Source organism: Apus apus, chromosome 2 (assembly GCF_020740795.1).
Source record: "Apus apus isolate bApuApu2 chromosome 2, bApuApu2.pri.cur, whole genome shotgun sequence".
Lineage (NCBI taxonomy): Eukaryota > Metazoa > Chordata > Aves > Apodiformes > Apodidae > Apus > Apus apus.
In genome coordinates this window covers 18,774,791-18,798,866 of record NC_067283.1, presented here as the reverse complement: position 1 = coordinate 18,798,866, position 24,076 = coordinate 18,774,791, and the positions used below count along the sequence as shown (strand labels likewise).

The following is a 24,076-nucleotide window of genomic DNA, read 5'->3' as shown; positions in this document are numbered from 1 at the left end:
CTAGCAAACAGAAGACACAAATGGAACAGGTAACGTTTTCTAAATGCATTGTCTGACTTTAAGCTACAAAATATTGTGGTCTGTAAGTGTAAGCAACAGGACTCTAGTGTAGGTTTACATGCCGTACTGTAAAGGAAATTTTTATAAGATTTCAGTATTTTTAACAGAAAAAAACAGTAAGACTTTCCTCATATTTCAAAATATGATTTGCAGACCCTTTTTTTCTTTTTTGTTAAAGCTCACTTGCTAGCCATCATCTCATATTAAAAGAAATAAATAAAAAGTATAGTGACTAGAAGTAAGTGGTCATCTCAGATCTACAATCTAAGAAACTATTCACACTGAGCAGAGAGGTTTTTAAAAGCAAGACAATAAAATGAAATAAAGACAGGGATTGTGGCCATAAATATCTTACAACCTAATACTTTGAATCTGCTCCTTTGGGCAGGCATCTGCAACAAACCTTTCAAAAATTAAATAAATTTTTCTTTTTTTTTTTTTTGACATGGCAGAGATGTCAGTTCATGGTACAATAGCCAAGAGGTTAGAGGGTTCCACTTTTGAACTAAATAGTCTACGTTTGTGACCCTCCTCAAAATGGTTTTCCCCTTACGGGCAAAATGTTCAAGTCACAGAGATGCTTCAGGAGATGGGCCTATTCCTTCAGGAACTGTTAAAAATACAAGTTGACTGTGTTTTGTCATATGCCTGGTTTTGCTAGTGTTCAGTCTACTGTGATAGCATCTGCCAGACCTAGCCTGGCATGTGGAATCCTCTGGAGAAAAAGGGTAATACATTTATCTCAGTAATTTTGGATGTTAGTATAAATGCCAGTTGTCAGCAACTCTAGACTCTGTTTTTGGTCTGAGGAAAAAGTAATTATTTTTAAGGTGCAATTCAACTTCAGATAACTGCTTTAGGATGAATTTGCCTTAAGAGCTATTGCTTACATTGACTAGATTGCCATTGATTATCAAGGAGAGTGACTAACTTAAGTACTGATGCCTACTCCTAGCTTCTGGATTCCACTTAAGACACACTGGAGTAGTTCTGTTCCTATGGAGAAACTGGAGGTCCTAATGAAGTTCAGAGTGAAACAGGAAGTGCCTGCTGAGCTTCAGCACCAAGAAGAGCCAGAGCTGAGGGAGAGTGTTGGGGACTGTAGTTTTGGAATGAGGATTTAGTTAGAACTAATGACTGTCCTGCTGTCGGGTGACTGTACTGAAGCTAGGTAGGAGCAAAGTAAAGCCAGCTAATTTGTCTACCACTGAAGGCAATAAATTCTGGGTGAAGGATGGGAAGTAGCATAAAATGATAACTTTATAGATTTCTTAACTGTGCATTGGCTATATCTGTAGTCCTTTATTACCTCTAGCTCTACATGAATTAAAACAGTCAACCCTTTAATCTCAAAAAACATGAAGAAAAAGCATGCTCCTATGATTCTAGAAACCTACAGAACATGAAGTACAGAGTATTACTTGAATGCGAATATTCTTTAGGATTTAGAATAATAGAATTGTTTAGGTTGAAAAAGATCTTTAAGATCATCAAGTCCAACCTTTAACCCAACACTGCAAAGTCCACCACTAAACCATGTCCCTAAGAGCCACACCTACATGTCTTTTAATTACCTCCAAAGATGGTGCCTCAACCAGTTCCCTGGGCAGCCTGTTCCAGTGCCTGACAATGTTTTTGGTGAAGCAAAACCTTCCCTGGCACAACCTGAGACTGTTTCCTCTTGTTCTAGCACAACAACCACCTCACTACAACCTCTTTTCAGGTAGTTGTTGAGAACGATAAGGTCTCCTCTCAGCCTCCCCCCTTCTGTTCATTTCCCTCAGACAGTCTTTGTAAGACTTGTTCTCTAGACCCTTCACCAGCTCTGTTGCCTTTCAGTGGAAATGCTCCATCAGCTCACTTTGCTTCTTGTAAAGAGGGACTCAAAACTGAACACAGTACTCAAGGTGCAACCTCACCAGTGCTGAGTACAGGGGCACATTCCCTTCTCTACTGCTGGCCACACTATTCCTGATGCAGGCCAGGATGCTGTTTGCCTTCTTGGCCACCTGGGCACACTGCTGGCTCACATTCAGCCATCTACTGACTAAACACCCGAGGTTCTTTTCCTCTGGGCAGCTCTCCAGCCACTCTTCCCCAAGCCTGCAGTGTTGCATGGGGTTGTTGTGACCCAGGTGCAGGACCCATCGCTGAGCCTTGTTGAACCTCATACAACTGGCCTTGGCCCTTTGACCCAGTCTGTCCTGGTCCCTCTATAGACCCTTCCTACCCTTGGGCAGATCAACACTTCTGCCCACCCTGGTGTTTGCAAACTTACTGAGGGTGCACTTGATCCCTTTGTCCAGATAATTGATACAGGTATTAAAGAGAGCTGGGCCCAACACTGAGCCCTGGAGATCATCACTTGTGGCCAGCCATCAACTAAATTAAACTCCATTCACCACAACTCTTTGGTCCTGGCCATCCAGCCACTTTTTTGCTGACTGAAGAGCACACCTGTCCAAGGCATAAGCAGCCAGTTTCCCAGTAATTAATTCCTTTGATTAAACATAATTGCTAGTGGATAGAGTTTTAGTTTTTAAGGTAAGTTTTTCAGGCAACATAGACACAGCTTTTAATCACATTTAAACATCTAGATCTTGCTACAATTTATTTCTAAATTCTAAATATTTAGAATAGTAAACTGAGAAATGGAGATATGTGTACTGTAAACCTACGGAGAAAAAGACAACATGCAGTTATGGAGAGAAATGGATTTTAATAAGTTCTTTTATGGGTCAGTAGCCTTTCAATACCTGTATGCACTGTTTGTCTGTGATAATTAAAATTCAATGCAGAAGACACATTTTTAATTATCAGTAAGCCATAGAACTCCATGTGCATGATTGCCTCAAGTCAGATAATGACCGCTGGATAGCGAGAGCTTCATAGGAACAAACCAACACCAAGATTTGACAGCAGAAAGCATTGAAATCCAGAATAGTCACTGCAGCAAAGCAGCAGATGGCGGGGCAGAATCCACAGTAAAGTAATTGCCCTGTTCTCTGTGCTTGTTGCTACAGATTATACTCCTTTTTTACTATTACCGAGGAACCAAATATTGCTGAACATGTAGTAAAGTGTGTAGGTTTCTTGAAAATATTCTCAGAAGTTGGATGTATTTATACAGCTTGAAGGCTTATTTACAGCTAAAGGCTTTAGTTATTCGTGGTCTTAGAATATGTATAATTTGAATCTGTGAACATTAGTTATACAACATCATAAGTACTTTTACATTATTTAACTATTTTAATTGTTTGGTTTAAACCTAACTAAATGAATTCAGAATTAAAATAGCTTTTTATAACTTTAGCGTAATAAAAATCTGAAAATTATTGAGCTGAACTGAATAATTCTAAATAAGTGTCAGTATCTCTATTCTGGGGTTTAACACAATTTAAATAACCCAGATTTCCTGAAACTGATTTTAAATCTGATTCTTTTGTGTGTGCATGGTGCTTTCTTTTTACAGTGACTGTGTAAATCAGAAGGTAGTATGTTCATAATTTTTGCTGAATATACTGTCAATAATGTCTTGTTCATTCTCTGATATAAGTAATTTTGTCCTTAGCCAAAGCTATGCTTTCTGAAACACTGAATTCTAGTGTGTGTATTTGTTCATATGTGTGTATGTATATATGCACAGGGGTAAAGCAGATTGGAGCTGAAGAATTTTTGATCGCGTGGGTCTCCCTCTCAAAACTATAATTAGTGACCTGCCTATAAAGTTGTAAATTTCAAATCTGTTTCTAGGATGCGCTTATCAACTGGTTCCACCAATGATATGTTACAGTTTATTTGAGAGGCTGGTAGAGGAACAATACCTGAAAAAAATTCAAACGCTTCAGTAAGAGCTCCAGATTTTTGTTTACACAACAAGCAGTAGTCCTGATTTTTGTAACTAGTGAGGCTACAGCTCATATTGCACTAGAAAATGATCGTAACAGCCTCTTATGCCACAGGGAGGCTGTCCAAATAGGCCTGGCTGAGGGTGAATGTGTGGTTTCTCTTTGAGAAATAACAAAAGAGTTACTAAGGGGTACTAAGAGTGCACGGTTCACTAGTCACTCATGTTGCTCTTTACTTTTGCCTGTAATTTAACTGGAAGACTTGTGCTAAAATTTTGCAAGTCACCTGAGATGTCTTGATGTATAGATGTGGCACTTCAGGCCATGGTTTAGTTGGCATGGTGGTGTTGGGTTGAAGATTGGACTTGATGATCTTAGAGGCCTTTTCCAACCTTAACAATTCTATGATTCTATGAAATTAGGGCCACGTGAGGTATTTCATCTGTATGCTTCAGAAACTACTATGCAGAACTTTTTAATACCTGCAGAACTGATTTTTGTTTTCTGTGAAATATGATAACTCAAACTGGATTTGAACCTCATACTTATTTGTACATTCTGCAGTTCTGCAGAACATATTAGGGTACTTCTCCATGTTTATCTATAGGACCTCAAGTTCATATATGATTTATAGATGCAGATGAAACTAACAGAAAAGCGTGTCCTGTGTACCACATTACAACTTGAGCTTGTGATGTCTCAGATCTTTCTTTTTATGTACGTATTTTATTGACAGATGTATTTTACCAAATGTGTTCAAGTGTTAGAAATCAGTTTTGTTTATAAGGTACAACTTTCTGCATAGAAATTACTATGTCGAAGAAATCTTCAAACTGATTAGGTGGGTCGAATGAGAAAGTCCGTTTTAAAAGCTTTCCTAAATCACTAGTAAACTTATTCCTAAAACACACAAGGGAGTTTGTTTGTCTGCTTTAATTTTTTTTTTTGTGTGTCTGTTTTTGGTTTTAGAATGGGTAAAAAAGTAAAGAAGGAAGTAGAGCCTCCACCCAAGGATGACGTAAGTTTATAAACTGCTATGTACTATAAAATCAACCTTACACAATTATAGGCCCAGCTCTACCATTCTTACATAGTTCCTTACTCTCCTAGTTTACCCACATTATTCTAAAAATATCTTCTGGAGATGATTCTGCTTCTGCTTTTCTTGGACAGCCTACAAACCAGAGTGACTGGGCATGTGTACTTCTTTGTGAAGGCTGTTGTCTTTGGCAGGCTTTGCAAATAGTAAAGTATGAAACAATCCAAGATTTTTTTTTTTAATTTGAAGAGCAGAATTAGCTTTCTGTTTGTAAAAATCAAAGGAGAAGGTAGAAGAGCCACCTGAAATCTGCCTGTCTTTTCAACTGTGTAGAGACTCTCCCTTTCTTTAAGGATCAAAGAATTAAGAGCCTAGATGGATCTGCAGAATTTTTTTTTTTACTGAATACAAAGTTTTACAGATATTTTGAATGACAATATTCTGGATCTTCTGCAAAGGTGTACACTATTTAGCATCAATTCAGTTTTTTCTGGTGTCGTTGAAAGTGCCACAGTGAGAAGTACAAGAGCTGAAGCCAAATATGGAATAATGGTGGTAATGTGACTTTTTCAAAAGGTGGAGATTAAAGGTCTGACACTAGCAAGCTTTTTAAGAGTATCTACAAATTCACAAGGTACAAGGAGACCCCTCAAAAGATTTGGGTTCAAAATACAGTTATTTTTAAAGCTTAATTGGTTTATTCAGAAAGTAGAGGAAATAAGACAGAAACATTGAAAAGAGTATAATAGAAAGTCTGTGCCAGATAATAACTAAGTTAATGAAAATCAGGACCTTGTGAATCCCATAGAGGACCATGAAACTAAATGAAAAGTTCAGGACTATGTTTTAAAGAAACAATGGGCTTGTCTGTAGAGAGTGATGGTACCAAAAGAGTTTTTTCAAAGGTCAAAGATAAGTTGATCAGCAAAAGCTATGTCACAATTTTAATATTAAATAAACAAATAATTTTGACTGAGACAGTAATATCCGATAGCCACAATGTCACTCAGGCATAGCAATTGATAGCATGTTTTGCCCAACTGTTCTGAGGAAAGATGAATATTCCCAACATAATTTATAAGCTCAAATCAATAGTAAATCTTTGTGAAAGGAGCTTCTACATGAGAGGATAAATTGATCGAAAGCCATTTCTGTGTGGAATAACCTAGAAAACCAGGAGGAGACACAAAGAAGATGTATGTGGATAGGACTAATTAAAACAGGCCTGGAGAATTAAAAATAATTAACTTCGCAGTCTAAGAAAAGAAACTGAAAAGCATGACAGTAGATTTAAGCTAACCCCCTCCAAAATAATGAAAGTTGACTTTTTCTGTAAATATCTAGAAAATCAGAAAGTAGCACCACAATTTCTAGATCCAAAAGGTGCTGTTAGAGTTTCTGGAGAAAAGTATGGTACAGCCTAATAACTACTACAATAAACTGTGAATAATGTTAGAAAAGATATTCAACAATTGAAAAAAAAAAAACAAACCACTTAAGAAAAGGTCAGTAAAACTATTAAAAGGACTAGAAAGAATGAACTCCAGATGGCATCTGAGGTTCTTGGCTTAGCTTTTTACTCTTACTTCAGTACTTCAGGCTAGCATATCTCTTGTAGCAGTCCTATCAGGAGAAAAAAATAACTGAATGTTGCATAAATAAACAGTATTAGATATGAAAATAGATAACTGGTTAGTTGTACCTATCAATGCAGATAATCTTCTAGCTATGAAAATACTGTAAATAGTGATCAGGTAAAATAAAATCTCAGAACTTTAAATTTCACCTGGATATTTCAGGTGGCAGGAAATGAGATGCAGACAAAAGAAAAGATGTATTAGCTATTATCTTCTGATTGATAATCTGCTTATGAAAATGTCAAGTCCAAGAAAAGAAGCCTTGAAATAACGTGGACAGGCTTATAAAAGAGGGCCTAAGTGTGTGTGGAATGCTCTGAGAATATATGGTACTGCAGATGACCACTGTTTTTAATAGATTTCTGGGAACAGGTGGAAAACACATCTCTTAGCCTAGCCACTGCTTGTATGTTACAGAAAGTATTCCTGAGGACTGTGTTTTTCCTGACTTTCATAATTTGTCTTTATTATCTGTTCTGAGAACTGGGCTTCTCCAGGAAAAATGTTGCTGTGAGCCTCTGTCTGTGTATGGATGACCTTAAACAGTAATTCAAACAGATAAAATATAGGAACTTTTCATATGATATCTTCATTAAATTTGGAGCAGAAAATAGTACCATTTGACCATCAACTTGGGCATAGACATTAAAAGGCAAGCCTCAGATTACCACTAGAGAAAATACTGAGGCATTATCACTGAGGGAAAGCTATAGTTATCTAAATTTTTAAAAAATGGTTTAATTCACAACACTGATGTTTAAAAGGTAGAATATATGAAGTGCCACTGTCAACTCCTGAAATTCAGTCTTCATAGAAACACTGTCTTTTGAGCAGTGAATGCCCAAATACTAATTTGACTTGACTTCAGTAAGGCTTTCAACACTGTCTCTCATAACATCCTCATAGACAAACTTTTCCATGTAAATCATTTTTCTGTGCTAAAATTTATTTTCAATCCAAAGAAGCTTAAAACTTTTTAATGTGTAGAATTTTCAGAAATCCTTGAGTCTTGTCAAAGAATGAAAGGCTTTTTTTACAAGATTACCTTTCTCAAGGGATGTTAGTCCTAAAGAGGGTAGAAACCCTATTAAGAGGATAGAAACCCTATTAAGAGGATGAAAACTACCTGATTTGTTGGAAGATTTCTTTCTTAATGAGAGAGGTCAGAAATAGAAATGAACACCTTGTATTGTTTCTAGCTGGCAAGGCAGGGATTATATCACGGAAATACTTCAGCTAGTACAAGATCATGGTGAGCTTGTGAACTGGGTGGATGAAGGCACAGGAAGGCCCCTTATATTTTTTTAAAGCAACTACATAAAGCCACAGAGTAACTGAATACTCTTCTTTGTACAGCACCTAGGCTCATAGGCTCTGTGCACAGCTGCTCAAAAGTAACTTCTCGTGTTTGGTTCTGAAGCCACAGGATGCTTTTACATGTTTACGGAACTTCGTAGTCTGTTGCCTTCAAGACTTCTAGGTGTACAACAAACGTCAAGGTTTTTCCAAAATCTTCATACTGGATGAAATTAAGAAAATATTTGAAAGTCAATTACTCTTTCTTATTTTTTAAGAATGTCTCAAATAGTTATTAAAATGTAATTTCTCCAAAAAGGAGCAACTCATTCATATTTCTAACTCAGTGTAGATCTCAAACTAGATTTTTATTTTTTTAATGAAATGTGGGAGTCTGCTGTAACACACAGCAAGGCTCGGTATAAAACAAACTAACCCTTCTCTTTGTTTGTTTGTAGTATGCTCCTTTATTCATTGAAAGCAAAACAGCAGCAACAGTTGTGCTAATGCTTAGTTCTCCTGAAGAGAAAGTTTTGGCCGCAGCATGTGAGGCTCTATATACATTTGCATCAAAAGGTTGGTCTTTTTGCAATGAGCTTTCCTTTGCATTGCTTAGATTTTTTTAGTAGTTCACAATTTTTTAGTTTCCTAGCACTTTTCCTAGCAATTTTCATTTAATCTCAAAGGTGGCTGTCAGTGTTTTGAGTATTTTCTGAAATATCTGTCAAACCTGTATTTGCAGTTACAAAGAAGTCCTGTGATTTTTGTGAAGGAAACTTTTTATCATTTTGTTGTAGAATTTGATATTCTCTGTTTAATAGAGCTTGGTTTAGATTTAAGCTAGATCTGTTTTATTAGGAGCATCAGACCTGCATCTGGGAAAGAATTCCCTTTTTTCGTGTTACAGTTTGAAACTTCTATACTAGTGTAGTTGTTGTAAGGTTCAGTTTTCAATTAAAATTACTTTTTAGCGTATTTGTGTTATTTTTGCATATATCTCTTGTGTCAGTACTTCCGTGACAGATGATTTATTGGAGACTACTCAGCCTCCTTTATCAAGCTTATTTCTGTATGTGTTGGGAATGTAACAAGTCTCCAAGATTCCGTATCTTCCAAGGGTCCATGTATTGTCTATAACTAAGCATCATGTTGCAGGTACCCAGAAGACAACTGTATAACAAAAGCTCAAAGTTACATAGCACATGATTTCCTAAGTAGCATCCTACTCATTCCATGCCAGGCACTCAAATTGGTATACACTGGTAGCATTCTTGGTATAATTAATCTGTTTTAATATTAAGTTCCATATAATTTGTTTTCTTTAAAAATCATGCCTTTATATGCTGTTTGTTGTACTGATGACAATTATTGATACTGCTGAAGTTGTGAGAGAAGAGCTGAAGGCTTTGGCAGTTGGCATGGGATCACGGGGTTCTGAAAGATGTTTATGTTCAGCTTAATATGGCAAGCTTGGCTGGGGGCATGCAACCACATTTTGAATATGTGAAGAGAGGATTCAGACTGTTGGGAGACTGCTATGAACCCCACACCATGAATTTGATGGCTCCTTCCCTGCTGTCCAGTAACATATGGTACACTGGAAGAGGACAGATATATAATTTTCTTTTTTCTACTAAATGAATAATCCTTTAAATGGTTAATGTAGATATTCATGTAATCTTCCAGAAGACTACACTGCAACTGCCCTGTGGCACAAGAGAAGGAATTGTTTTCACTTTGCAGTTAATTTATTTGTTGAATGTTACTAGTAAATTAAGTCATATCCCTCAACAAAAAATAGTTGTTGTCTTTTAATTGCACTTTGGCCTGAGAATGAGCATAGTTCTCTGGTTTCTTCTCACATTGCTCACTTGTAGCCAGAAAGAAAAGGCATGGTTCATTAGAAAATGAATGATAAAGCTGCTGTGGGAGCTGAGAATAGGAGTAGGTTTTGGATTTTGTTTCTTGGGGTTTGGGTGGTTTGAGTGAGCAGGAACAGAGGGCTGCAATCATACGAAACACTTCTGTTCTTTGCATGGCCAGAGTTTCTTCAGCTACAAAGTGCTCTGTTCTCAGGTGAGATCTAATGATCCAAATCCTGGTAGTTGCTTCAATTGAGGTATGGTGCAGATCAACAGAATGAATTAGCTGTTATTTAAAGCTTCCTTTGCTTTACAAATGTGAATTAATCCTAGACACTATTAATCCTTAATACTATTTGACCCGTTTATTTGGGGTATAGATTAGACAGTCTCCCAAGGTCCTGTCCAGGCCTTTGTTCTTTAATTCTACAGTCTGATAGAAGATTGGTAGCTATTTTATTTTGTTACATTAGAACTCTGAGCTTGTTGCATTTTTTACAGAGCTTTTAACCTTTTTTCTCCTCAGGTGATGAAAACAAAGTGACACTTCTTGGCCTTGGAGCAGTGGAACATCTGCATAAACTCATCTCACATGAAAATCTCTTTGTACGCAGAAATGCCATCATGGTATTTGGCATCATGGCTTCAAATAGTAAGAGTCTCAATTTTTCAATGTCTTTCAATGTGTATGAGTGTGGTCTTCAAAGTAATAGGTGGCCCATGTGAAAAAAATCTATTCATGTCCCAGAATAAAGGAACAAATTCAACTAGAGTGAACTCCATGGATTTTGAAAAAAATTTGCAAAATAAGTTAATTTTCCTACAACCCTTATTTTTGTTCTGACAGGGCCAAATTGAAATGGTTTAATACTATAATTATGTCTGTCAGAGAAAGCCTGACTACATAAGATGCCTGCCAATGTGCATAAGACACACTCTTCTCTTTTACAAAAGCTGGAAGAGAAGGAAAAAGTAGTATTTGTCATCTACAGAAAATGCTATGGTTAAATATCAGTTGTTACTTGAAGCATGAGTGCAACTACAGTGATAAGGGAGAAAATGAGTTAAATAAGTAGCTAACTCAAGTATTTATGGGAAAAAAAGCCATGCACTATCAAGCATTGGCATGCATGTCTACCCAGCTTCTTTGGCAGGTCAGAGCTGCTGAAAATGTTATCTGTATCTGAGCTTGTACTCAAGCAGTCTTGAGTATCTCTCAGAGACATTGCATTCATGATAGAGTAGTGTATCTGCTGGAGCCCTACCATTATTAAATTATTTAACCACAGTATAGATTTTCTTCTACCTTTTTATAAGGTGAGAATGGATGTGTTATATCCATGCTGGGGGGCGGAGTGCCAAAGGATCTAGCTGCAGTGAGTGGTGGGGAGACACACCTGATGATGAAAGAATAAGTGACGTTAGGTTGAGTTTCAAGGGCTGTTATTTTTACGTTCCTTTATAAACCTACATCTAATTAATATAACTAATCAGATCTTATATTGGTAGATGTTCTACCCAGTTATCTTCCACAGTGGTATTTTAACCACTATTTAAATCTTTTAATCTACTGTTACCTTCTTTTCATGTTGCTCTGGACCTTATGCTCTTTACCTTACTTTCAACTTGGCACTGCATATAGTTACTCCCTTTAGATTTTGACTTGCAATGTTGGTGCACAGATGCGGATTTGAATGACTGAAGATCTTCCATTTATATTGACTTCTTAATTGTTTTTTCTTTAAAAGTATATTCAGCTCATACCTGTTTTCTTATATTTCAGCACTGTAAGTGTTGACAGTAACAACGCAGCCCTGTAAGATCACACAAAGTCTGTCTCAGAATGTTATTCGGTTATTCTATCCAGTGGTTGTCATTTTGCAAGCTTCCCATTCACAAAAATAAAAATGCATTCTGAAAGTTTTTTTAGTAAGACCTATATAGTTCATGTTTTCAGCTTGCAACATGTGCTGTGTTAGCATAAAATTAGAAATTAGATGGTTTGAAAATTAAATAATGGAAGGATTGCTTTTAGTTTGATAATTTTAACCACAAATAATTTTAGCTATTTGGATATGACTTCTTTGACAACTAAAATTCTGAAAAATTTCATCAGAACTTGCTAGATGCAGGTGTTCAGAATAAAGTTTCAATTAAGTATTGAGGAACTTAGTATATATCAAATGTCACGGAAGTACCAGGTTGTTTGGAACTTGAAAATCTGTTGTATGTTTTTGGAGCCCATTATGGTCTTGATACAGTTTCAGTTGCATGTCATTCTAAGTGAGATCCTTTTGTCATTTAGGCAGTAACCATATTTCCCCATGAAGCAGAATCTGTTTCTTTCCTCAGCCAAGATTGCCAAACAAAAGACCTCATATTTGTGTTTATTTCATTATAGATGATGTCAAGAAGGTACTGAGGGAGCTGGATGTTACAAGTACACTTATATCACAGTTGGCAGCAGAAGGTATCTTGCAGTATTCTTTCCTTGTGCAAAAATGCTCTCAGAAATAATTTATGATTACCATTTGATTGGACAATTTACTAAAATCTTCCTTCTAAGTTATGATTTCTCATACTAAATGTTAAATAGGTAATTGATTTTATAGGAGTAGCTGTGTTACTCACAGAACAGTGTTTTATGTTGTACAGATGGAGCAACATGTTTATGGAGATGTGAGGTGTGATAATAGCTGTAGGTTATTGACTTCAAATAATTTTTTTAACCACTGGATTAGTGAACATGTCCTGGATATAACTTGATCAAAATATTTCTCTTTTTTCCCCATGGAAGATGTAGTTATCCATGAATTTGCTACTCTGTGTCTAGCACAAATGGCTGTTGAATATACTACTAAAGTACAAATATTTGAGCAAGGTGGATTAGAGCCACTTATCAAACTGCTAGGCAGTCCTGATCCTGACGTTAAGAAGAATTCAGTTGAATGTATCTACCTCCTGATGCAGGTAAAGTTTGTTGTTGTTATTTTAAATTACAGAGGCAGAGAAGCACTTCCCACCCTCCTCCCGCCATTCTCTGTGGGGTTAATAATTTAAAAATATTTTGTTCCTTTACTCTTCATGAGTGTATTTGAAAACATTACACCCAAGTCCTTGATTGTTATATTATGAATATTATGAATATATTATGAATATTATTAAATCAGCTATATTACGAATATAGCTGATTTGACTCTAGTTCTGATGAACTTAATGCTTCGTGTTATTCACGCTGTACAGCAGTGTGAGATCAGATTCAGATTTTTCAGATTACATATAAATTTGCTTTCTTAGTTGTTTTAGTTGAAAAATGTTAATCTCAGTAATGAGCCTTCTAACCTGTCTATCCAAAAGATTGGAATAATCCTGTAAATTAAATTGGGCTTTGTTTTGGCCAGCAAGTCCATAGTCACTATTTGGAACATCTTTTTAATGATAGGCGGATGCTGTCAACAGCTACTTTCCATACTGGGAGGAATAGATTTGTTATTGGCTACTTTCACACTCAGCACTAATGTCATCCATATGCTGCTTAGCAGAAGAATGGTGCATTTGTGTGGCAGTTCTCTTCCACGGCTTAAGCGAATCAATTCAGTAATGAATTCACTTTATAACTCTATCTCTTTTGGGGCATCAGAGCATGTCTATTCAGAATCACATTTTACTCTTTCTCCTTTTTTGCTATCTCGCTGTCTTTGTTGCAGGGTATATCTGGATAACTGCACCTGGTGCTTGCTTATATTGATAAGGATAATTGCATGCTGCACATGTGCAATAAGCTATTTAAAAGCACATTGTAATTTATTTATTTATTTTCTATTTTAATACAATCTACCACTGTCTTTTTATTAAGCTGCATATACACTGTTTAAGTCGAATTTTTAAATTGTATAGTTACTAAAACAAAAGAAGATATAACCAGGCAACCACAGTAGACTGCATAAACTCTTTTCCCTCCACTGAGGTAAATAAAAATGATGGAACTAAATTTAAAAAACTTTCTCAAATAAAAGTGTATGTTGGGGCAACCATGGCAAAAAGGAGAGTAAATAGGATTCCTTAGACAGGACTAGATTCTGTAGCGTGTACTTCAGTCATGAAAAAAAAATGGAATTTAATGTTGGTGGGGCTTGATTGTGTTCAGTTTGATTCTTAACTGAAAAGAAAGACATCTTCAGAACTGGAAGTTCTGGATTATTGACTCATTTCTGTATGTTTGAAATCAGGTTTTTGGTATTCTTTCTGTAAAGTCCAGCCTTGATGTAGTGTTACATATTCTCAGTCACTAACATTCTTTGTTGAATATTTTACTGCAGGATTTTGAAAGCTGTTCTGCAGTTCATGCACCGAATGTAATCCCACCCTTGCTGGAACTACTGAAATCTGAATATCCAGTTATTCAGTCCTTAGCCCTTAAAACCTTAGAAGTAATTAGCAGAGATGGAGAAAACAGAAAAATACTGCAAGAAAATAAAGGATTAGATTATCTTATGAAGATCCTGGAAAGCAATGTACAGTTTACTTTAAAGTTTTGTTCTTGCTGCTAATGGTTGTATGACTAATGAGAAATATCATTCATGCTATGGAAGAGTGATAAAAAAAGAAAGTGCTCCTTATCTGGAGCTAACTATGATAGAAATAGCATTAGCTAGGATACCTAGCTTATGAAAAAAGGGAGCAAAGGGATTAACCAAAATGTTTATACTTGCTTTATTGCTATTAGTAATACTGTTCTACAGTTGCTGTCCATTTCCCGCACTGTTGTTAAGTATCAGGAAAAAAATCACCATATAGCTTTTTATACCATGTTACCTCAAAAATTTTTATTATATACTGAACTCTGATGCTGCTTCCTGGTTTGAACACTAATTTTTGTGTTGTTTGGTTGTTTTTTTATTTTCATATCAATGGTCTTTAATTTCCTACTTTGGAAATTTCATTGTATGTTATCGTGAGACTCATTTGAGTTCTGCTGTCACCATGGGAAATATAATGCATAGAGAAATTTGTGGAGTTTTTTAAATTTAAAGATGACAGTTCCTTTCTGAATACCTGCCTTACCCACTTTGATACAAATGTGAAACTTTTGGGTTTTTTTACTATTTTTGATAGATTGTGTTGTATCCTAGGGCACATCAAAGAAATTAGACAAAAAATGAGTATGAAAAGATGTACTATGCAGCATGAATAAACTGTCCAAAAGAAAGTTACAGCTATTATCATATAAAGTTAAATACCGTATAAAGTTAAAAAACAAAGATATTTTAATCCTGATTTGAAGGTTATTTGCTTGGGTTTTTTTCCCTATTAGGAATCCAGCGATGTACAAGTGGAAGCTCTTTCCGTGTTGGGAAATTGTCTGGAAGATGTGCATACTTTGCAACTGATTCAGGAGACAGGAGGCCTTAAAAAGCTACTTGAATTTACAGGAGCCTCTTCTTATCCTGATATTCAGGAGAAGGCAGCAAAGGCAATTACCAAAGCAGCTTATGACTGTATGTCACTTTTTAAAAATCCATATGTGTGAATTTCATGATGAAGTACATTGTCATTTGGAATAAGGACGTCTGATCTGGTTGAAGGTAGTACTTGTGCTGAGGAAAACACTGGCAAGAATGAGTTACAGTGATGAACCTTGGCAGTCAACACAGCAATTGGATGTTAAGATTTTTTCTGAATTTATTTTTAAATATAATATATTCTTGCAGAATGTTGTCCTCAAAAAGGAAAGTGGAGCTCTGAAAATATTATACTTATTTTTTGTGTAGTGATGCCAGTTAACCTCCATGTTAAGCCACCTTTTCAGGCACTATTTCTCATTGCTCTCAGTTAAGACTTAATTGCAACCTTACTTCCTTTTCTATAGAACTGCTGATCTAAATGTCAGCCAATTTCAAATACAAATTCCTTTAATGGGGACAGGAAAAAAAGCCTTTCAGATAGCTTGCAGATTAATATTCCCAGTGGATTTAAAGAGTTTAGTTGTCATATTTTATAATTATTTGCCCTGTAATTCTTTTTTCTACACTTCAATTCTGAATAAGGCAGAGCGTGCTCATTACTTTTGCTCACAAAGATGCTCTTAAACTAAATCTGCATTTGAAATTCCTTCCATACGTTGGCTTCTAAGTTGCAACATATGCCTAATAGTGCTATGTAGTAAAAAGCAATGTAAGAAATAACACTGCTGTCTATAGAAGATTTTAATTCTGTCAAGGGATTTTGATGACAGTACAGCTTAAATATTTCATCCATATTTCCATCATCTCGTGGTTGAATCATGGCTTTAAAGTATTTTACAAATATGTTCTCTAATGTAATACATTGCTAAAATAATCTCTTCTTTCTACAGTATTTCAGAGCTTTCTTCTCACCGCATCCTGTCTTTCCAGTTCTTCTCTCACCTTCCTTAGTTTGGTGCCCTGAATAGTTGGATTATTATTTGGATTTCAAATGACACATGAAAAGAGTGGTATCTGCCTTTCCTAGTATTCTGTGGGTTTGTGTATGCTTTTTTCATTACCTATTGGAAGCTTTGCAAGTCACTGAAAATTATTTTCATTATTGTTTAGGTATCAAAGATAGGAAGGAACCTTCTTATGCCAGTATATTCTTTGTGTACTTTCCTGTACTGTTGTTTTATTATGTTACTTAGAACTGTCACTATAATTTTTATCATCCTGTGACAGGCTTGTAAGTAGTATGCTAAGCAGATTTATATTTGCTCCTACTACTTTCTACTGCATATTACTCCTTTTTCATATTTATTTTCAAAGAAGCATAGCCTTCTTTTCCTCTTTCACACCTTTTTCGGTTTTTGTGGCCTAATATTTTAGCAGCTGTTAGCAGTAGCATGTCTGAAAACAACATTTTTAAAGCATGGTGGCAACAACTGTGCATAATATATTACAGTGCTGCCTATGATCTTATATCATGGGATGTAACCGTCAGTGAAGATGCATCTTCTTGTCATATTTCTTACAAATGGAGTCAATGTGGTTTCATTATAAAGGTTTACTCTCTTCTTCAGGCTATGACAGTTGGTGTGGATGCAACAAGCTGGGAAAATAGATCAAAAGAAGACTTAAAACATTTCCTTCCAAGCAATAGAATTTTGTTGACAACCAGTTAGACAAAGGGCAACATGTTGTACCAGTGCAGTGGAAAACACAGTCCAGTAAACTTGCTGCTCAGCATTGCCCCCAGAACTACTGGATTTGTTTCAGATGCCTAGAGCTACTGGTCTGAAGCCAGCTTTCCAGTGGAAAAGAAAGTGACATTAGGGCCATTAAAATAAATAGTTTGAGTGCAAAAAAGAAAATGGCAATATTTGCAGTTCTTGTTTGTTTGTTTGGGTCTGCTTATAAATATTCTAAACAGCCTATCCAGATTGCAACACGAATGTATACTACACTAATATTTGCCTTGATGTAAAGCCAATATAATAAAATACAGCTCTAAGTTTTTTTTAATGACTTTTTAGTTACATTTGCAATAGCCATATAGTAGCCCACATTCTTTAGGTTAGATAATGACGGTTGCAGTTTATCAACATTTCCCACCTTCTTCAGAAAACAAACGCTGCTTTCCACTGAAATGGAAAACTTCCTTCTGCTGTGATAGAGTGTGTATCTATAGAATGTGTATCTATCTGTGCTTTCTTAATCCTGGCAGCTGAGTATACAGCAGTGTCTGGTTTTGAAATTATTGTTGTTGACAGGTGGAGTTTAGTTTTGGTTTTTTTCCTGATAGATGTGATCACAGCAAACAGTTTTGTTTTATGTCCCTTTCAGTCCTTTGGAAAGGGACTCCTGTAACCTGTTGTTGTTGTTGTAAGACAGGTGTATCCCTTAAGAGCTATTCTCAATATCAAAAATGAACTACCTGGTACAAACACTATATTCAATTTTAAATAGCATCTTTAGGATGCTGCTCTGTTTAAGTAAATTAAAATTGATCATATTTCTATACAGAATCATTATCCCTTTGCCCCTGAAAATTTGTTCTGTAATATAATTTTGAACACAATATATTAATTATTTTTTTGTGTATGCTCAGAATTACAGTAGTTAATTTTACTGTGATTCCCTCCATGTCCAGCAAATAAGGCAGTCATTTCAGAATGCAAAATATAATTTAGTGCCATAAATTATTGAATATCTCTGAGTGGATTGTTTGGACTGTTGATTAAGGAGGGTCTGACTTTCCCCTGACGATGCCAAATGCACCAGCAACAACAAAATGCTAAGGAGTGCATATGGAGAAAGTGATGATCATGCTGACTTGAGTTTGGCCTCTCTCTGCAAACTTCTGGTTTGAAGCTCTCCCCATTCTTTACATGTATCTAAATGCAAATCCTTTCAAAAGGGAGCACACTAAGCATGCTCTGTAGCCTGATCAGTGTATGCATTTTTATACTACAGTTTTTTATTTATCTGGGTTATCTCCAGTCAAGATCACTGAGAGGCCATTTTACTATTTAACAGTATTTAATTTTTTTTCATTTGAAACTGGTACAAATAATTCCATAAGGTGATGACAGTGAGCTGAATAGGCAATCAGTAAAACTCTGGTCATGACTTTGGAGTAAGAAAGGGATATAGGAAAATACACTGAAGAACAAAGGTTGGCTCGTGGTGGGGTCAATGCATGAAAAACTAGATAGAAGTGTCAGTACTCCAGACTCCCTTTGTTGGGTGTGCCTGAGTATTTTACTTTATGTTAAACCAATGTATTCAAATTACGTAAGGGTAAAGAAATTAATCACTGTAAATACAGTGTTGCCACTGACAGGAGAAGGGCTTAAGTACAAAGGATGCTTTTCAAATATACGTTCTTTTCTATAGTAAAGGAAACAAATGAAACCACTATAGAAATGGAGAGAAGATCAGCAGAAAATGTTCATCCCTTAAGTAGAATTGGCACCTGGATCTTAAAATATTAATAATTTTAATCTGTTTGTCAGCTAGCTAAATATAGGAGCATACTCTACAAAAAAATTCAAATCCCAAGCCTCTTCTTTCACGATTGAAATATTCTTTATTCCATTTAAAATATTTTAATTAACTCTTTTTGCTCATTCAAATTAATTATAGTATTATTTTGTATAGGCATAAATTACCTTTAAAATTAAATGCTTACTCATCATCATGACTGCCTTTAAAAGCAAGAGTAATTTTTAAGAAAATGTATATAATAGTAAGTAACTTGCTATACAAGAATCAAATCACTGAGGGATGAAGAACCTCTAGAGATCATTGCTGGGGACTATGGACCACTTTGGCAAGCAACAGGCCAGCGGCATCCTTGATAACTTATCAAAACAGTCTGTTATCCCAATTAAGGCCTTCTCTGGAGAGCTGGCTGATATGTAACAAGGTTGTGGCCACAGTTCTGCTGACACTCAAAATCCTCTTTATTTTATTTGTTGCATCTTTTGCTTTGTGATTTTAATTTGGTTTCTCTGCTGATTCTAAAAATATTTAAAATTGAGCTAGAGAGGAGGAAACAGCTGACACTCCAAATAAGGGAATGATCTCTCCGAGCATTACACTGTTAACATTTCCAAATGTGTCAAAGTCCTATAGACTTCTCAGTTCCTGAATTTCTTTGATACATTAAAAAACTTTACCATTTCGATATAACTTCAAGTATGTAGCTACTCCACTTTACATTCTGCATGTGGTTAAATGTTTATTCCTCATAGGGTAGAGCATCCATGTTGCCAGTGCCTTTCTGGCTGAGAAAATTTCACTGCAGGCTCGTTGTAACAAACACCTGCACTTCTGCTCTTACCATTTTGAGATTAGTGAGTTTATTAGCGTAATTGTCATGTGTCTGTAGGTATTTGGTAGATGCTCGCTGTTTTAAGTCTTACAGAGAACAAAGTTTGCATTCTGTTTTGGTATGTTTGTTTAAAGCTCTATTTTATAGGCATCTTTTGGGCTTGATTCAGAGTTCATTGAAGCCTAATGGGTTTTGGATCAGGTGCATATTTCTGAATTGCTGTTATCTCTGTTACCAAAATACTTCCATGGTATTAAAAGCAAGTCTTATGTTGGAAACAACTATATGAAATCAAATTCATGTCCTTTCACTGATTTGGAGAATGAATGCAGATTAATGCTATTCTTATTTTTCATTTAAAGCTGAAAATAGAAAAATCTTAAATGAGGAGGAGGTTGAGAAGTATCTCGTAAACCTTTTGGAAATTGATAACGATGGAGTTAAAGTTGCTGCTTCCCAAGCTGTTTCTGCCATGAGTGAGAATTCAGCTAGCAAACGTGCGTTTGGACCCCAGGGTAAGTAAGGTGGGAAGGGATGAACTGAGAATCTGTGCTTTTCCCTTTTTAAGGAGCATATTATAATTTTGCAGACTGCCACGGTTTATTTAAAGGTTCATGTGTACAATTATTTCTTTCAAAGGGATTCCCCAGCTAGTACAGTTACTAAACAGTGACAATGAAGAGGTAAAAGAAGCTGCAGTAACAGCATTAGCTAATTTGACAGCAGCCAGTCCTAGTAATGCAAGGTGAGTCTGCAATAATTACATTATTACTTAAAACACTAATCTGAACACAAGTGATAATATTTTGTTTTTTAAAGAATCCCTCATCTTGTCCTTATTCTACAAGGCAAGTGTGTTTGAATTAGACTCTATGGCAGTTTTTGGTTCTTAGGAGTCATCTGGAACTAGGTTGGTTCTTATCAGTGTTACAAGAGTTTCTCTCTGCTAATGTTTGCTTTATCAAGGGAAGATATGAAGCAGATGTAATGAAAGCAGAGATAGAAATCATGATTTGAAGAGAATGTATGAGGAAAGTTTGATTCGTAATCTAAGACATTTGATGTGGGATAGTTTTTGAAAATTCAAAAATCAGTGAGGTATCCTTTAAAATTTAGTGGTTAATGCAACCTTTTTGGCTGATTTGAACTCTAGTCTTTGAGGGACGTAGCACTCGGGTAGTCTTAAGATTCGCATTCTCTTTTTATTGTTTCTCAATTAACAGAGAATGCTTATAGTGCCCTCTCTAAAAGAAAAGTCTAACTTCAGTATCCCAAATAATTATCAAAAGATGGTTGGCTGACTCTAAGTTCCAAAATAATTGTATCAGCTAAATTCTATTGTCAGTTGCAAAGTTCTGTTATCCCAACTCTATTAGAAGTTCTGTTCAGGGAAAAGAAACAGAACAGTCTGACATATATGAGGAATCACATGTAACTAACAAACCATAAAATAAAATTCCTTAAAAGTTTCCTGGCATATACTTACGGAAGTTGTAATCCATTCACAGGCATTCTTTGAAGTGAAAAAGTAAAATAACTCACCAAATAAATTATTTGTTTGAATTTATTGATTCAGCTCTTGTAGTTACCGGTGTTCACTTAATGTTACCAGATGGAGCCATAATTTGACACAAGAGAATAATACTCAGTTCTCATATTCATGTAGTAGGTTTTTCAGTCTGATACTCTTCTCTCCTCATGCACGACTCTTCACTTGGTGTCAGAAGGAGTCACACACATGAACATAAGAGCACGGTACTGGAGTCTAGGGGTCAAATTTTCAGCTCCTCTATGGCTGGATTTTGTAACACAGCCCTTTGAGGTTTCACATTGTGAAAAGGAAATCTCTGGAGAGTTATGAGTTGGTACAGCAGCTTATGCCAGCTCATTCAGTTTCTTTTGCCAAGGAGATAGTCAGGACATTGTTTAGCTGAACTGCTAGAACAATTCTCTGAGACCTCAGGCAGGGAAATAGCTGTCTCTGTTCCTCTGCATCATAATGGAGTCCGTATTTGTTTCTCACTGGGCAGTCAGGAAATTGTGAGGGTGGCTTACATATACTTTTCTCTCTTCGCAATCCAGCTCCAAGTACAATATGGAAGCACCAGATAATCTAATCACAGGTCTTCTGTGAAAATCAGGAAGCAATAATTTGCGTTAAATATGTATATTGGATGAATGCCATGTGACTGTATAATTACTTCAAAGCTTCGTTTCAAAATCAAAACCATTAATAAGTCATAGAAAGGTCCAAGTGTGACTAGGATCTATAAATGAATAAATAGAGTTGAACCCTCTGCTGATTGGTATAGTTCCAGCTCACTGAGTGAGTATCTGGCCCGTATTTATTTTACATTCACATAATAGGAAAAAAATAGTTTGGAGAAAATGGATTCCAGATTGAGTCACCATAATCATATTTCATTCTGGAATATTTTTGTATATATCTTGTAAACCACTGAAAATAAGTGTATATATAAAGAAAATTCTGATATACTTTTATAGTAATGTGACCTTGCTGTGTAATTATAGTGACAATATTCTGGTCCCAAATGAGACTAATGAAACTAGTGCCCTTTTATTGGTTATATATTAGATTCTTGTTATAAACCCTCCAAGAATATTAAATCGTAAAGCTAGTGGTAGCAGGTAGACCTTATGTGGCAAGAACAAAATGGCTACAGTAAAGGGGAAGACTATTTACTATAAATGTTTTCACTTTTTACCAGCCAGCCAAAAATTCAGTCTTGTTGAACTCATATACATTTGTTCTGCCGTATTTCATTTAATGAGCACTTTTGCATGTATTATATTGATTGAAGGACAAGTACCTTGCCATTTAGTGTTGTACAGAATGTAAACAGCATACAAGACACTGCTATGTTTTCTGGAAATTTGTTATTCTTGTTAGGAATATTTGGTCAAGAAGTGTTGTCTGCTTTTTGTATAATATGGAAAAAACTACCAGTGAAAACAAATTGTGTAATTAAGGCTCCCACAATAGCTAGCTCATAAGGATAAAGTCTTCCATTGATTAATAGCACAAGGACAGCATAGGCAATGGGCAATACTACCCCCTACTCATGTATATTAACCTTGACCTTTAGGTGCTTCCCCACAGCAATGAAAGGCTAGTTCTATACCCCTGCCCAATCAATCCTTTGTTTCTCAACTGAGACAGCTAATAAAGGTGTCAAATAAGGTGGAGGTTTTGTAATTAGAACACCTGTTCACGATGAATGGGACAGAGACCAGCTTGTCATTTCACACAAGTCCCCAAGCAACCACAATTTTGGGAAAATTAATTAATTAATTAATTGATTACTCTGGCCCCTGTATTATTTTAACCAAAGATGTAGAGCAGAAGAGGATATGAGTCCCATATAAACAGTTTGACTTTTCAGGTTTACTGGAAAATACGGATTTTTCAAGATGATCTATGCCAGAAGACATAAAAAGTACTATAAGTAACTTGTAAAAAAATTAATCATTTAGGTTTTTGCTGCAGAGCTGATGTGTCATGTTCAGTAGCACATAGAAAAAAAATAGGGTGGTCAAGTGCCTCATGAGTTTGCAGACTGACACCCCCAGATGATGCTTTTATCAGAATTTTATCATAAATTAATGACAGAATTTTAATGCTGCTGTATATTGAGGATAAATTCTTAGTAAACTTTTAATAACCATGTTAAATAAAAATAAAATTGCAAAGTATGATGCAGTTTTAACACCATGTACTTATTCTAACCTGCAATAAAGAAATTTTGTTATGTCACTATGGATATAGCTCTGAGGTCATCCTTGATACGTGTCAGAATTTGTTTCCATGCTCTGCTCTAGGAAGAAGGGAATGATGTTCTGCTGAGTATTTGCATCCACTTCACATTTTTTAATCCAGAACACTAACTTGCTGTATTGAAAACTGTATGCAAGTATTTGGACAGCAGAATGCTAATTTATAGAATTTATGAAATCTGTCAGTTTTTGATGTGTCCAAGCATCGGGAAATGTAGGCACCATCACTTCCACAATGAACGTTCATTATGCACAAGTTGAAAAATTACACTCGAACAAAGAAGCAGCAGTGCCATCTATGGGACAGAAACGTCAATTATTCTCTGCCATACAATTAACTACAGAATAAACGTTTTACTTCAGCCTCTACCAGTTTTTCCCCATTTACATTATAATCAGTTGTTTTTGCTTTTCATGTATTCAGAGTAAGCTAATTGTATTAAATATAGATATGATATTAGTTAGAAGTAACGAAGAAATAAGATCTCAAGTGTACTAGTTAGACATTTATTTGACCAGTCTTCTCTTCATTATTGTCACAGCAGAAATGGCACTTCTAAAAGCTGCCTTCATAAATCTTGCAGTATCTGAATTCTGGGCACCTAATGGAGTTACCACTAAAGAAAAACATATGCTTTGAAATTTAGAGCTTTGTACTGGACATGAAAACTAATTAACGGCCCAAATAATATTTGTCTTAAATTGTTTATTTTAAGTGCAAAATTTATAGCATTCAGTTAAGAGTTTGGT

At 35.7% G+C, this 24,076-nt stretch overlaps 1 protein-coding gene across 1 annotated transcript in view; it reads left to right on the top strand.

Moving 5' to 3' along the window:
* Window positions 1–4,878: 4,878 nt before the first annotated feature.
* The window catches only part of ARMC3 (armadillo repeat containing 3), a 47,302-nt gene continuing 28,104 nt past the window's right edge, over window positions 4,879–24,076 (top strand). Inside the window, exons 1-9 of the mRNA XM_051609130.1 lie at window positions 4,879–4,926; window positions 8,339–8,456; window positions 10,269–10,394; window positions 12,144–12,212; window positions 12,540–12,712; window positions 14,062–14,256; window positions 15,057–15,240; window positions 19,894–20,046; window positions 20,171–20,276. Coding sequence (XP_051465090.1) covers window positions 4,879–4,926; window positions 8,339–8,456; window positions 10,269–10,394; window positions 12,144–12,212; window positions 12,540–12,712; window positions 14,062–14,256; window positions 15,057–15,240; window positions 19,894–20,046; window positions 20,171–20,276 — 1,172 coding nt within the window. The remainder of the gene's footprint in view (window positions 4,927–8,338; window positions 8,457–10,268; window positions 10,395–12,143; window positions 12,213–12,539; window positions 12,713–14,061; window positions 14,257–15,056; window positions 15,241–19,893; window positions 20,047–20,170; window positions 20,277–24,076) is intronic.